Below are 15,017 nucleotides of genomic sequence, written 5' to 3'. Positions count from 1 at the left end.
ACCTATCCTGACGCGAGCCGGCGACTTTCCCTCGGCGACCGGCGAGAGAGAGAGAGAGAGAGACTTAATTGCGAACAATTATACACTTCCCCTTACAATTACCTCCGGACACGATTCCTATGGACATATTATCGGAACTGCAGAGTCCAACTATATCCCGTTTTCGCGATTATCCTCTTTCATCACGTCTCGACATTTTGTGTAACATTCGTGTGTTGCGAAATATATATTTTTTTTCTTCGAATTATCGGTTACGCGATGTAAATCATCATATGATAACTGTAGAACGGATACGACGAGTACGTAATAATGTCGTAAAGTCACGTATGAGAACGTTATGTCTATATATATAAATCGTATACACATACGCGTTCGTGAAAGAACCGCCTCTCTCCCGAAAAAAATAAAATAAAAAAAAAGAAAGAGACAGAAGAAATGCAGCGTGACAGCTTTTGGTAATTTTGCTGAACACGATGCGCCTGGTATGCACGGTATGGTGGTTATTGCGAGTTCCGGTTTCGGGTGTTTATGAGGAAGCAGAACCGTTGCTCGTTGCCGCGCCTTTCTTCGCGGATCTTACGCGTGTGTATAATATATAGAATGTTCGCAAACTGGAGCGAGGTGTCAAATGAAACGCTTAACAGGACTTTCGCATATTGGACTCATTATTCAACGACGAAAATTTGCACTGTAAAGTTAGACTTTGCTAAAAATAACATTTATACAAAACGTAATAAATAGTAATTCACTTAAATCTATTTTTATATAATTATCGATGTTGAACGGTAAACATTTTCATGTCGATTTCATTCTCGATTAATAATTTGTTCTTTCAATAAGTACATTGAAGTCTATTTATGACTCGATACTTCTGTTTATATAAATTAATTAACTTCGTTTTTAATTAATTAATTATCTTGTAATTATGTACTGCAGCTAACAGTTTATGTTTGATTTTGCAATTGCTTTATATAACGACATATGTTTAACGAAAACTTTCTTATACGAAGAATGGTTGCAAAGAGACATATTGACGATTATTACGCGAACAATGTCAATTTATATCATTGAATTAAATAACATTCAATTAATATTATATTATATGTATGGTGGTACACATTCTCTCTCGAGCAATAAAACGTATTTCCAATATCGAAGAGGTACAGGATTTCATATCGATATCAATCTGCTCTTCCTATACACATACATATATACACAATAGAATATTTGTTGAAATATATTTTATTAAGTAAGAAAATTAGATTTGTGTGTTTATAAATCAGCAGATAAAATGTCACATCATGTTTTACATTATTTAAAAAAAAAAAAACATATTTAAAGGGAATTTAAAACACGGGAAGTAATTTGTTTAAAATCGACAAATGCATAAATGAGTCAAATACAAAGCCATATGTTTAAATCATACGTAGAGAGATTATGAATTTATTTCATTTTCTTCAAACTTTTTTCGTATCAGTTACGATCATCCGCAAATAATCTCGCGACAATTAAAGCCTCGCGAAAACATTAAAGAATGTCGCTATAAAAGCTGGATCCGTCACGTACAAGTCACGTTTTAGTACCCACCTTCGAAAGAACGCACGGGACAGTTCCGTGTCGTGTTGTTATATTTCGACATTACCGCGTGCGTATATGCGTGCGATATACGTATATATACAAACGATCACGAAACGAAACCGGCGCGACGAGACACAGGCTGTTAACCCGCGGCAACGTCATCATTATATTCGCATTATCGTGTCCCCGCCCGCGTACATAGACGACGATGATACACGCGCGATTTTATCACGATTATCTCGCGGACCGCCGTATGTTAGCCTGACGCTCCTCCAAATCGATATACTTCAGGATTTTTCGAGCGGAGTGTTTGCTCAAAAGATATCGGTGACTACTTTGGGATTGTAATGCACCGCGTATCTCGCTGATATATATATATTTAATGACTGTCAAACTAACATATACTATTCAAATCGGTATGGATGAGAAGATTATACATAGATATAACTATTGCTTGTTATTAATTATTATAAATCTGAAAAAATACATTATAATATTCTGTTTCTTTTTTATATTTTTCTTCAAGACTCATGCTAACAATAATGATAATTAGAATAATAATACTAATTAAGTATTGTTAGTATTATTATAATGATCATTATTCCAAGTATTGATATTTAGTACAAAGCGGTTGTATATGAATAAGAGAAAGAGAGGATTGACGTGTTCGATAACTTGTGCGAGGATATCTATGCCATCGTTGGTTGTCGATAGTAATGGCGTTTCCTCGGAGAATCCCGTGTCGGGATTCCAATGGAAACGGACGGCCCCTCTCGATAGCTTCGGGCAAGAATCTCGCACCCAGCTTCGCAGCTCCGATTGCTGTAAGAGTGGAAAGCCGCGAAATATTGTTTGATGCACGATATACGCTAATTGACCCAATGACGTTTTTGCAAATTCCATCGATTTCGTTGACATCAACGCGGGATGACATGCGTGACAGAGTTCATCTCCGAACGCGAGGAAAAATATAAAAAAGTTACGCTACTTTAACACGAATTTGTGAAAAACACGATAAACAATATAGTGCACCGGAAAAAAATATTAGGTATATTTTATTTTTTAATTTATTATTTTTTTGCGAGAAATTTTTTTCTATTTAAAACATCTCTCGAATAAATATCCGAAAAGGGAATTATCTATATCTATACCGTGTTTTTTTTTTAATCCGCTTAATTCTGCATAATTTATGTCGCATAAACTTGTTCGGAAAAATTGTCCGCATACACCTGAACGATAAGTTTTATATTCGTAATACTTGTGTCATGGAAAATTATATAGGTGCTTATATACTTGCAAACTTTTTCACGTATATACATAATATATATATCTATATATATATATATATTATATCGTCTTTTTCCTATATACTTTATTAATCTTGTTTTCACGTGTGCACACGTGGCTATTTACGAGGGTGCACTGTTACTAGTAACTTATTTTTATTCTTTATTCGTGATGTAACATTTTATAATGAAAGTGATCGCTTCTTTGTCGATGGAGAGTGAAAATGTCAATTTTAATAGATCCTTACCCAATTTGCATCTATGAAATACATAATATACGTGCGTATTTATGACAGATGATTTATGCGGCAAATGTAATAATATGTTCGCTACCACATATATCCCCGCCGTATAACTCCATTACTTAATTGCTTCTTCGAACCGAGTACACGCGGGGATTCCCCGACGGCTTTAATTCCTGCGTCGAAATATCCATCACGCCGTATGTGACACATACTAATTTTGCGCGATCAAATTTTGCCTCGCGATTAATTAATCGCCATTAGTCTCGCGCTTCACTTCGCCGTTCACTTTCGCGACGATAGAGCCGGCGCGCGTTCGTATACAAATTCAAGTAGCTTAACGCGAATGCGGTTGCACGCACAAGTGGATTATCGAATAAATTAATTAACGGTACTTGCCGATAAATGAGATCGCGAATATCCCGATAGCGAGAAAATTCCGTTTGGTAGCACGAAATGAGCGTAATGCGTTCTCCCGCGTAAATGTGCGTCCAAAATATACATTGAGTGTATCGCGGCTAGGAACAAGGGCGAAAATTTAATTAATCTCGGTGTGATATGAGATGAGGGAAGAGAGAGAGAGAGAGAGAGAGAGAGAGACGTCATTATAGCGTGAACCTCCGGCGGAACGAGCTAGGAATCACGCGCGAATGAATTCGCCCATGTAAATACGGTAGTAATGAAACACGCGTCACGCATATTCATTCACGCGGTCCATCCGCGAGAGAGCTTTAATCATAATTTAATAAAAACAAAAGCGAGTGAATTATAGACGCTGCTGGCCCGATGACGAGAGTCACGCTTGTCCGTTTCGGAGAACTCGTGTTCTCGACGCTGATGCGTTTTCAACAGTCATCAGCTGTTAAAATATATGCAGCTGTCAAGCGTTATTCGATATTCGGCTTATCTGGCTTTCGCGATGTTCGCGTTACGTGAAATCGTAGGAGGCGATGACGGTCCTTTGCCCGGCGACCTTCGCGTTTCGAATCTCACGAATGCTGAGTTTCATACCGTTTGATGGCACAAGATCCGGAGCGTATTGAAACAAATAAAGTAAAAAAAAAAAAAAAAATTTCTTTTGTAATCATATTCCGCTCTTGCGGGGATATTCATTTAACGTTCTCGCCAATGTTTACGCTTGTATCTGTAAAGCGCGCGTATCGCAACTACGATCTTTACTCTTTCCCTCTTATCTCCTCTCATATCGTTGTTACAATATTAATGACAGCGCATTATTTTCCCACTGCGTACTATATCTCTATAAAATCGCACAATCGAGTTGATGCCTCCGTGCGCGAAATATTCAGCAGAAAAGGGAAATAGGAAACCAGAATGAAATAAAAACCTTTCCCCATACCGAGAGACAGAAGGAGGGAAAGGGAGCAGCTCGCCATTGAGAGCTTCCGAGCCGTTTTTCCAGTTGAACCCTCTCACCTGCACGGCCGGACTCAAAGGTCAGGGGACAGAGAAAAAGTACAAAGGTCGTCTCCCGGCGTGGATTGATGTCCCGGCGCGAGTATAGGAAACACGGTGACAGGTGAAGGTAGAACGACACGAGGAGGTGTAGTAGGTGAAGGAAGTCCGGCTCGTGTGAGCCGCCATGCTCGCTGATGCTGCAAGCCACGTGCCTTGTCTGAACACTTTCACCGGCCACTTTCCAATTTCTTTCTCTCCTCCGTCCGCCCGCTCATTTCCCGCGATATCGCGTGCGCGCGCGACAATGATGTCTATATCTTCTCTCGAGAAGAAGAAAAAAAGAAAAAAAAATAAATAAATAAATCGTCGTCGCGCGAGTCGACGACCTTACCTTCACTCTTTGTTTAAACTTCTGTCTCTTTCTCGGCCACTTCACATAACTCATATCCGTGTAGCGTTGTATGAATTTCTTGCGATTAAGTTTCTGAAAAATATGTGTATAAAGTGTTAACGATATGAAAATCTGGTAACGTCATCCGTTCGACCACGGAGAATTCGGACAGCGAAAAACCACAAACCTCGACGGCGCTGCGTCAACGTTTAGAATCAGAGATCGAAACTGACGTAGATTTCCATGAGTCATGGGTAAAATGTATCTTAGGTGTGTTAATTGACACGTTTTCGTTATCATGAATAGATTTAAGGATCATTTTTATCAGCATGAAATCCCCGAACTCATCGAAATCATATTGGTTTTACCGTTGGTTTGTGTGTGTTCGTGATGTCATAAATTATTTATAAAAAAAGAAAAGAAAGAAAGAAAGAGGGAAAGAAAAAAATATATATACATATACATGTATGTATCTATGTATGTGTGTATATATTATATGTGTATATGTGTCGTGCAAATAATTATAATATATTAAATTCGTTCATATAAAAAAAAAGAGAGAGAAAGAGAGAAACAAGAAGAAATATACATGCATGTATGTATGCATGCATGTGTGTTGTGCAAGTGTTTATAATATATATTAAATGTATTAAAAAATACATATATATTTATATTTATATTTTTGAAAAATATTTACTTTGATATACTTTCATTATAGCTTCATTAATTAATTTTTTCTCTTCATCGTAACGAGTAGAAATTAAATTACTAAAATCCTGAAAACTTTTAAAGAGAGCTAACCCAACCGGAGCGCAAAGAGTTAATACTTATATACCCGTTCATTCCCGTGTAAAAGGATTTTAATGGTTTCTCTCCGCAGCAATATATAAGATGTAACAAACATATGCGTATAGCGAGAGTGCGCGTCTTGCGTACAAAGAGTATGGGATGCATAAAACGCGGCTCGATCCGTACATACATAGCGTAATGGTGAAGTCGAAAGTGTCGAGCTTCGCGCAAGCGGACGGATAGAGGCCTAACGAGCCGGCGAAACTCAATTCGCGATTGTCGCGCAATAATTAGGAAGCCGACAACGGAGGTGCGACGGAATCTGCTTTCGTTCGACGACGAACAGAGACGGTCCGAGATGCCGACGGGAGGAGGTTGCGAAACGCAATGCCGGGTGAAAGTGCATTTTGCTTCATTTCACAAGTGAGCTGTACTCCCCCTAAAGCGCGGCACGACGGATTACTCGAAGACGGTGAAGTGTTTCGCTATACCGAGCGTGTCGCAACGACAAAATCGCCTCGCTTGGGCAAGCTTGGGATTTACTTGGGCAATAATATAAAATACGCTCGAAATTAAATTCGGAGCTACCGTAGTGAAGCCTAGATATCTACCGCAAATCATTCTGTTGCATCGAGTCCGCATTTCGAACGTCGGCGACTAAAAATGTCTCGTATCCGGTTGTCGAATTAGAAGTTAGTCGCGTTATTGGAACATTTTGGAAACAAAATTTTAACAAATCTTCTTCGAAGAAAACAATTTGTTACTTAAACTTAAACTTAAGTACTTTTTATTAAGCGAGAGTATAGTGAAAGTAATTAGTTTTCAACGGAGATATTAAATTAAATAGAAGACTTGAAATGGACCTATATATTTACAATATTGCGCATTTAATTCTACGCGTTGTCGCCTTAATTTTATTTACAATATGAGAATGACATTTAATACCGGTAGAAGATGGCATTTAACGTTAACTGTTAACTTTTACGTACAATAAAGTCGAACAACAGCTATATAAGAAACATATCAAATAGATAATCGAGATGGTTAATTTAATTTCTTAACTACTTTCTGACTTTTTTCTACATTAATGAAAGCTTCGGTAGATACACACACACGCCATGTGATTAAATTACTGAATTTAACGACGAAGAGTCATAGAGTTTACGATGATCGCAAGTAAACGGCGCATGATTGAGAGAGTTAGTCTATATAACTTGTTTGACCGGATATTTGGCATTATTACCTTTCGCCATTATCAACCTAATATTCCCGTTATCGTCATACCTCGGTTACGAATAATTATACTTTATCATCTTTTTGTCCCATCCACATAATTACTAATTATACTTTATTACCGTTTCGTCTGATCCACATTTTACAAATAGACTCGATATAGCCTTTGTAAATTTTGCAATAATAATTGCAAATTCAGTTCAAATGATTCAGTATCTAGTGCTAGAGTATTTATATCAAGCTGTGTATATATGTTATATTTAAAGTTTTGAATATAATACCACACAAGGTTTCCTTCCTGTAAAATAATTTTTAAATACTAATATTAGAGTAATTTATAAGAGATAATTTTCTTATCTCTTAAATAAACATATAATACTGATGTATTTTGCTCCACTTTCCGATTAAGTGACACAATTAAATTGTCCTTCAAATTACGACACGTGTACACACACTAACTGTTTATTCTTCAAAAACATATTCCGCATTTTTCTCCTCTTTAGAAATTTCAAAAGGACGGTTGATTGTGTTTACCTAACAGGAATCTTATTGGAACACCTGCGAAACTAGACAACGCACGAGTGGCTGGGTATGCCTTCCCACCTCTTATGGTCATAATCCGCGCTAGATTAATGCGACGAAGGAATGTGTGCGCGTAATTAACATCGAATCAATTGTACACGTCGAGTATCAGTCGAGGACACTTTCCGGATTCGTGGACCCTCGATACTGCGGTCCTACGACAGCTGTGTCGCGAAACAGGAAAGAGGAGAGAGAATGCCGCATTCCATTCAAACAATGATAACTGTAAACTCGAGCTCGACGTATAAAACTATATACTCGTAGCGGACCGTGGAAAAGAACTCTCTCGCGAACTTCCGTGCCGCAATAAAGCATATTTCTATGAGAGAAGATTGAGAACTTTTTTTTATTAATGCTTTATCGCGAGTATATAATAGAAAGCGAACACTCGATTATTCAGTTTGTCACCGTCCATTTCAATATGACATCACTTTCACGGGCCATTAATTAATATTCGCTTGCGAAAATACTATTAGCTTTTGGCATGTCGCGAATGTCTTTATTTATGAGTAAATACAAAGACGACCGTTAAATTCCTGCATGCTTTAACGTTCGTTCGCACCGCACAGAGAATTGCGATTAGTGACGCACAGATGATGACAAAAGAAGACCGCCAGATAATTATAATACTTTTGAAAACGTAGATAGGTCAGGTAACCCGAAAATACTCCGGATGTCGGTATAAAAACCGGATGTTTCTTCACAAAGTAACACCTGTAATCCGATTTTGCGTGAAAGTTCGTCTCGTCGTGCATATTCAAAGCCTCGTAAGGAATTTGGGCGTTCCGTAATAACGACGTGTGATCTAAGAATGTCAGCAAGAAATTCGCCGCGTATACACGAAGCCGTGACCCGAATCGAGGAATGCACCGAAGAGATTCGGTCGACGCGTTAACGGGACAAGGTAAAATTCGCTCTTCGCGACTCGAGAGAGTCCGATTGTGGGACCAGTCAGCTGTTAACTTGAGCGGCGAACGTGAGCTACGGCGAATATAAAGAGAGCGCTGTGACGTTTCTTTTGTGATACAGGTTTTCTTTCTTTTTTTTTGCGCGCGCGTCTCTATGTAATGTCCTCCCCCTTGTCTGACGTCACGCGGCTTTGTTCTGAAAAGCAATCGCGATCGCGACGCGGTTTACGAGGGAACGATCGAATCATGCGAATGCAATATGTTACATCATCTTTGCGAAACTAGTTTGCTCGCGCATAAACAGATGCTCGCTCCACTAAATCGGAATCCTCTCATATTTCTGCGTCGTTGTTCTGATTGGCGAGAAAACTGACGGTTGACGTTTTATCTAAATAAAACAGCGCTTCGTCGTCAAACTTTCGGAAAAGCTTTGAAAAAAATTTTTTTATTATTTATTCGATATTTATCGGATGGCGAATTTTTTTCCTCGTCGGGCGAATTTTATATTTCTGAATTATGATTCATCGTTTGAATAAATGATTTATATCCCATGCTTTTAAGCTGTATCTTGTATAATATAATATATTCAAGCGTAACGTAAGAAATTTTATGCTGAAACGTTGGGAATGCCTCACGGCATTCAACGTCGTAACCTTTGATTGCATACGAAGAACAGACATAACGGGTATTTCTATTCTCATATTTCAGATACGGTCCATAAATTTAGTATGCAATTCTCTAGCAATTCGTGATTCAGCTTAATGTATCTTAGCTTAGTGCTCTCTCTTGCGGGAGTAAATAAAAAAAATTTATTACGAGTTGATAAATATTATTATTCAATCTGTATAATTGAGCGAGTACGTGATGCATTTTGAAAATGTATAACACTTTATACAAGTCGGATTATATTTTATTTAAATTACTACCGTATTCAAATTTTTGTTTCACTTGCAAAGATGTATTCGTTTGGTGTCACGGTTGTTCAGACGAGATGTCTATGAACAAAAAAAAATGCATCATGCTTTTTGCCGGTCTATGAGACTATGTTAAATTAGCACGTATTGTAAAAAGTATTTATAGAAAAAAATTATGACAAAATATTTATGGCATTCGAGTTCGATAACACAGATAAATAATTTCGACAGGATGTTGCATTCACTTTGAAACAAAAGTAGACCTTGTTGGTACATTATTGGCACATTACTTTTTTACATCGATAAGAAAAATAACTAAGAATTTTTTTGAAATATTACATAATTATTTCTTCTTCGATATTGAATCGTTTGTGAATACGATTTTTACAAAACGTCAAAGGTATCACTTTATTGACGTCACGCGCACGCACCGGATAGACATGCAAAAACATCGTGATAAAATTATGACGGTGCGTCGGAACGAGCTGATTACACATGACGTCACGCATATTTGTCGACTTGTGAAGGATGATCTTAACAAATACTACAGACCCTTGTCTATCACGAAAAGCTGCTTTCTTAAGAAGGAGCTTTTTAAGTTAAATCTGCGCGAATTATTTTTCTGCGATTTTGTCCCTACGTATTACAACATAAAAACGTGCTTTATTCTCGACACGATAGTTACGGACTCCTCTCTTTTCTTTTTTTTTAACGGGTTTTTGCTTCTATTATAAACTTACTTCTTCCCGTGTTGGCGGACGTAGCAATGACGTCAAAAAACGTAGAGCAGGAAAAAAAGAGAGAGAAAGAGAGAGAGCCTTAGAGGTCGCCTCGAGAAAATCGTGACGACGTTAAGAGAGGATTACAGCGTCTCTGACGTCACGACTTCGATCGCCCACGAGCTGCAGATCTCACGAACAATGAAAACTTTTCTTCTGTATTAACTGAAGCTCTCGCAACGGCGTCATTCATACTGCCTCTATGCTTCAATTTCTTGCATAATATCTCCAAGGTTGCACTTCTTGTTCTGTATTTTATTTTCGTCCCACCTTGAACTCCTGTCTATTGTCGTTATATTAAGAAAGCTAATAATAATGGTCGATTTAAAATCTTTTTTCGAAATACCTTTACCATAAGAACTCGCACAATTCTCACATGAATTGCATATTATGTAATTATATATATATATACTGCCTCTCCATTTCTAATCCGAGTCTATATAAGATTGCTTTATCACGGAACAGATGTTCGTCTCACTTTTCAAATTTTTCCTAACTGTCTACGATGTAACTTTGCGTTAAGGTTCTTGTGTAATGTCAGACAACCGTAAATAGAAACGGAAAATAAACACGGGGAACAGGAGCAAGAAATTTAAATGTTCCAAAAACCATCACGTTGACAATTCTGAGTCTATTCCCTAGCATTGTACAAAGGTCTTTATGTGTGTTGCTTTTAATCAATCTTTTTTAAATTTATTTCGCGACATATCTGCGCTGATTCGCAATTAATAAGAATTATATTAAATTCACGTACACAACGTAAGTATATATCTCCGCGTAAATTATGCCTTTATCAGTCGAAATTTCAGTTATTAGTTATCTTCATTGTTAAATCCGACAATAAGTGTGTTCATCTCGTTAATAAGTAGTTATAAGCAAAACAGGCGTTACGTCACCGACAGAGAAGCCGGTTATGCCGGTGTGGTCGCGTATCCAGTGCCGCTTTATATCGTTATATCGCGGTATAATATCAATGTTTGTCAGCTTCTACTAATCATGTTCCATATACCGAAAGTAAAAATAGGGATTGTCGGCGGACGTTGTTGTCGCTCTCTCGACGTTAAGCCATAGCTTCCTTTATTCTCGCGATGACGCCGCGGATATGTCGTCCATAAGGGACCAGTTCACATTATTTGCCGGCCAAATAGGGATTCAAGGATGACCTTTGTCATTGCCGCGACGAGGCATTGCGTGCCGATGAATCAGTTGCTCTTTCAGCGCGCGTGTACCTTGTCATCAGCGTATCTTCTCGCTACAGATAAGTCACGCTTTCCTTTGTTTCTCGACGATGCTTTAGAGATTGACCGGAATTCTCCCTTATCTCTCTGCCTGTCTAAATTATTTCGGTGGACAAATGGATAAGTCGCGATAACACGTTATCCGAAAGTGTGACTGCCCGATACTCGACTTGTTATTATATTACTAGTATAACGCGCACCGTCTTCAGTTTCTAAATTAAATCGTAAATCTATATAAATGTCACAGCTATAAAGAATATTTCTACTGGTTGTTTAATCGCCGGATAAACTTATCCGGGAGATAACGGTTCTTTTTTTGGCTTTCATGGCGTCGACTTCATGTCGATCCGGCAGGAAGATAGACTAACTGAAAAGAAAGTTGTGACAGTTTCGAGATTATTGTAGTTTACAACTCTGAGACTGATTTTAATATTCGACGAAAATATACTAAACAAATTATTATGTTACACAGATTTCATTTGTTGTTTGTTGGTCAAAAAAATGTGTTAGAGTAAAAAAGATAACAAGATAAGTATTTTTTCTTCACCACAATCATAACATGGTCAAGAGAGTGACGCATTAGCTGGAAAACGAGAGAATAATCTAGAGTGAGATATCTCGAGTCTCGGATGCAAACGCCTTTGTGTCGACTAGATGGCAGATAAATTTCCCGAGATTTTCCACACTGGGAGCGATTCCGCGGCGAGATGGATACGAAAACCGCTAATTGCAGCTAACGCACCCAAGTGACTTTCGAGAATCCCCGACGACGTTCCAGGATAAAGCGTCGTAAAAGCGTACTTTACGTCATAACTCGCGGATTACAGCTGCGGGGTTAAAGCGTCGCTCTCTCGCGCCGTCGTTCGTTGTCGTCGGGTTTAGGTTCCGTCGAATTTCGTGTCACTATTACGTGTGCGGGAGACATTTCTCCCCGTAGATTTCCAAGATTACCGAGAGCCATAACCATCACGCTCGCGCGTCGACTTATATCCGTAATACAGCGGTCATTTATCGCTAACGTCCGGCAAAAACGGAATCGAAATTGTTGCGATAATCGTTCTCTGTAACGAGTTGTAAGCTATACTCGAAATTACACGTTGTTACGTTGTACCGTGCACGCGACAAGCTCTCCCCCCTTCCACCCTCCCTCAAGAAAAAAAAAAAAAAATGAAATCGAATTGAAGCGCGATCGAGCGAGAAAGCGTCTAAATTGCGTCTAATTGACGCGCGGATTGCGATAGACTCGACGACGGCTTATCTAAGGGGGGCACTAACAACGCGAATTGTGTCTGCCTGCTATCTCCATCGCGCCCGAGAGTCTCAAGGATTTCTTTGTTCCGTTGGATCGACTCCGATCCTCATCACCGCGCCGCGCCGACTTATTCCCGCTCGTAACGTAACTGCGTAATCGGGTTTCCACGTGCAGGCTGCACCTGAACGTGAGTAACGAGCCTCTGTTAGGAAAGCGACCACGCGAGCGAGAGAAAATCGAGAAAACGGCCGCTCTCGACGGCGATTCCGCCAATCGCGAGAAAGGACAAAGCCGCGGCGAGCCGCGGACCTTTGTTTACGCGAGGTTGCATCAAGGATTCCTCTCTCGAGATATGGCCCAGATTTTACCGGCGCTCATTCTTTTACGGTATTATGCGACGCGATACGATAACATCGATCGTAAGAGGAAAGAGAACTTTCGATTCTGCATATTAATTTCGATGAAAATTATTTCAATATCGCAGATCCTTCATTAAATTTCGAATTTTGAAGATTTAGCAGTTCTTTAAACGAGAATGCAATATACATTAATTTTGGTTAATTATATGAAACTTTCCTACCACAACAAATCAAATTCCGATGCATAGCATAATTAATTGCTAATTAGTGCTAGTATGTTTAATCACGAATCGAGTGCTTTTATCAATTAACAGGAAATTGATGTTAAAGATATGAGAATACCGACTTAACATTACGTTAGTGCACCTTTAATTCCGAAAGATACTTATAGCAAATTAGTAAACGAGGTAGAATTTATCAGAATTAATTGTTCGATGATACTCTGTAAATTTATTACTCGCGAAATAAATTGAATCAAAACCTTAATTTAACATTTATATAGTGACCAGAGTCAATGATATGATTTATAACAAAAATAAATGAGCATTCGTTAATTTTATAAATGTACAAACAATGAAATTATGAAATGCTTACCTGATGGTTTCTCAGCTGTTGCTCGATCGGGGCCTCTTCCTTTCTTGTTTGTCCTTTATTGCTCCTTCATGGCACTCACACGACACTCGCTCGCGAAAACACTGTTAATTACGACCACGCACGCACTAATCACTAGAATACGACGAACGCCCCGCAATTTACATAGCACTCTCGACACGCACTTTATTCTACATCGCGACGGGAGAATGCGAAAATCTCACGGTCACACGAAGCCTAGCATGATCTGCTCCAGCATTGGAAAGTCGCGCAAATTCGCACAATGTCTCTATCTTCGTTGTTAACAATATGCACGTATTATCTTTGTGGCAATTTTGCTTCTACTTCCTATATTATGATGCAAGAGCGGAAAGATATATACTTGAAAGTTGAAATTTTTCAAAATAATAAATATTCGCAGAATGCGATATCTGAGAATACATATCATTATGCTGTACCGATTCTGCGTGAATTAATTTCGATCGCAAAAATCGTATCAAATATTCATCTAAACAGATCATCAATGTATAAGTATTGAATGTATGATAGTATATATTTACTAAGTATTTAAAGAAATAAATATTAAGAAATATATTAATAATTAATGCATTCTATTAATTAAACGCGTTTGAATAATACTCAAGTCGATACGTTTCATATCTGCAACATATATTTTGTCAATGATTTAAAAGTTTTTAAATTATATAAAATTATGTCGAGTTAATTCTAATATCGCTCTTTTACGCGATACTATACAAGTTAATGGTTAATTAAGACACGATAATCATAAAAATTAATGAAACACGCAAGTTGATAATCGCTAGTTGTAATACTTGTCAAAAATAATCGAAATGATACAACGACACATATAACAATTTCTGTACACTTGGGTCTCGTCTCGCAAATGATAACAAAATCACACCAATATGTAAATAAAAGCGCGCTATATGATACACACAAAACGATATTTATATATATGTGTGTGTGTGTGTGTGTGTGCAATAAAATACATTATTAATCTATATTATAAAATACGTCGCACGGTTCGTGTGTCATCGTATTATTTCTCGAAGTATAATCACGATAAGTTAAAAGATAGCAAGCACGGTCATTTTCTACGAGTATTAAATATCGATAATAATCAACTCGTCTGATTAATTAATCATTCGTGATTACCGCGTCTCAAATAGCCATTAACTCTCATGGTACATCGCACAGTACGGGGATAAAAGTTGCCAATGTCATTTTCAAATTTCTCAGTGGTTAATAAATAATTGCAAAAATATATGTATAAGACACGAGTATTTGATTCATTGAAAACATTGCTTACATTGCGCAAATGCGTCTAATTTAGAAAAAAAAAACAAATTAATTGTACTAGACGGAATTATTACCTAAAGCTGCCAAAATAGATTTGAGATCAACTTTATTGAGGAACAACATTCAATACGTCTTGCTT

General features: G+C 37.9%; 1 protein-coding gene across 2 annotated transcripts in view; it reads right to left on the bottom strand.

Annotated features, from left to right (window-relative positions):
• Glut4EF (Glucose transporter 4 enhancer factor) overlaps positions 1-15,017 on the bottom strand; it is an 88,457-nt gene that overhangs the window by 47,598 nt on the left and 25,842 nt on the right. Inside the window, exon 2 of one of the 2 annotated variants that reach the window (XM_029312429.2) lies at positions 4,914-5,006. The exons of the other annotated variant lie outside the window; for it this stretch is intronic. Within the exon in view, the coding sequence (XP_029168262.1) occupies positions 4,914-5,006 (93 nt within the window). The remainder of the gene's footprint in view (positions 1-4,913; positions 5,007-15,017) is intronic. 2 annotated transcript variants of the gene reach the window in all.

This window comes from Nylanderia fulva, unplaced genomic scaffold, assembly GCF_048542155.1.
Source record: "Nylanderia fulva isolate GAGA-0341 unplaced genomic scaffold, ASM4854215v1 Scaffold18, whole genome shotgun sequence".
In the NCBI taxonomy this organism is placed as follows: domain Eukaryota; kingdom Metazoa; phylum Arthropoda; class Insecta; order Hymenoptera; family Formicidae; genus Nylanderia; species Nylanderia fulva.
Note: the sequence above shows the minus strand (reverse complement) of the source record. Positions and strands in the feature narration are given on the sequence as shown.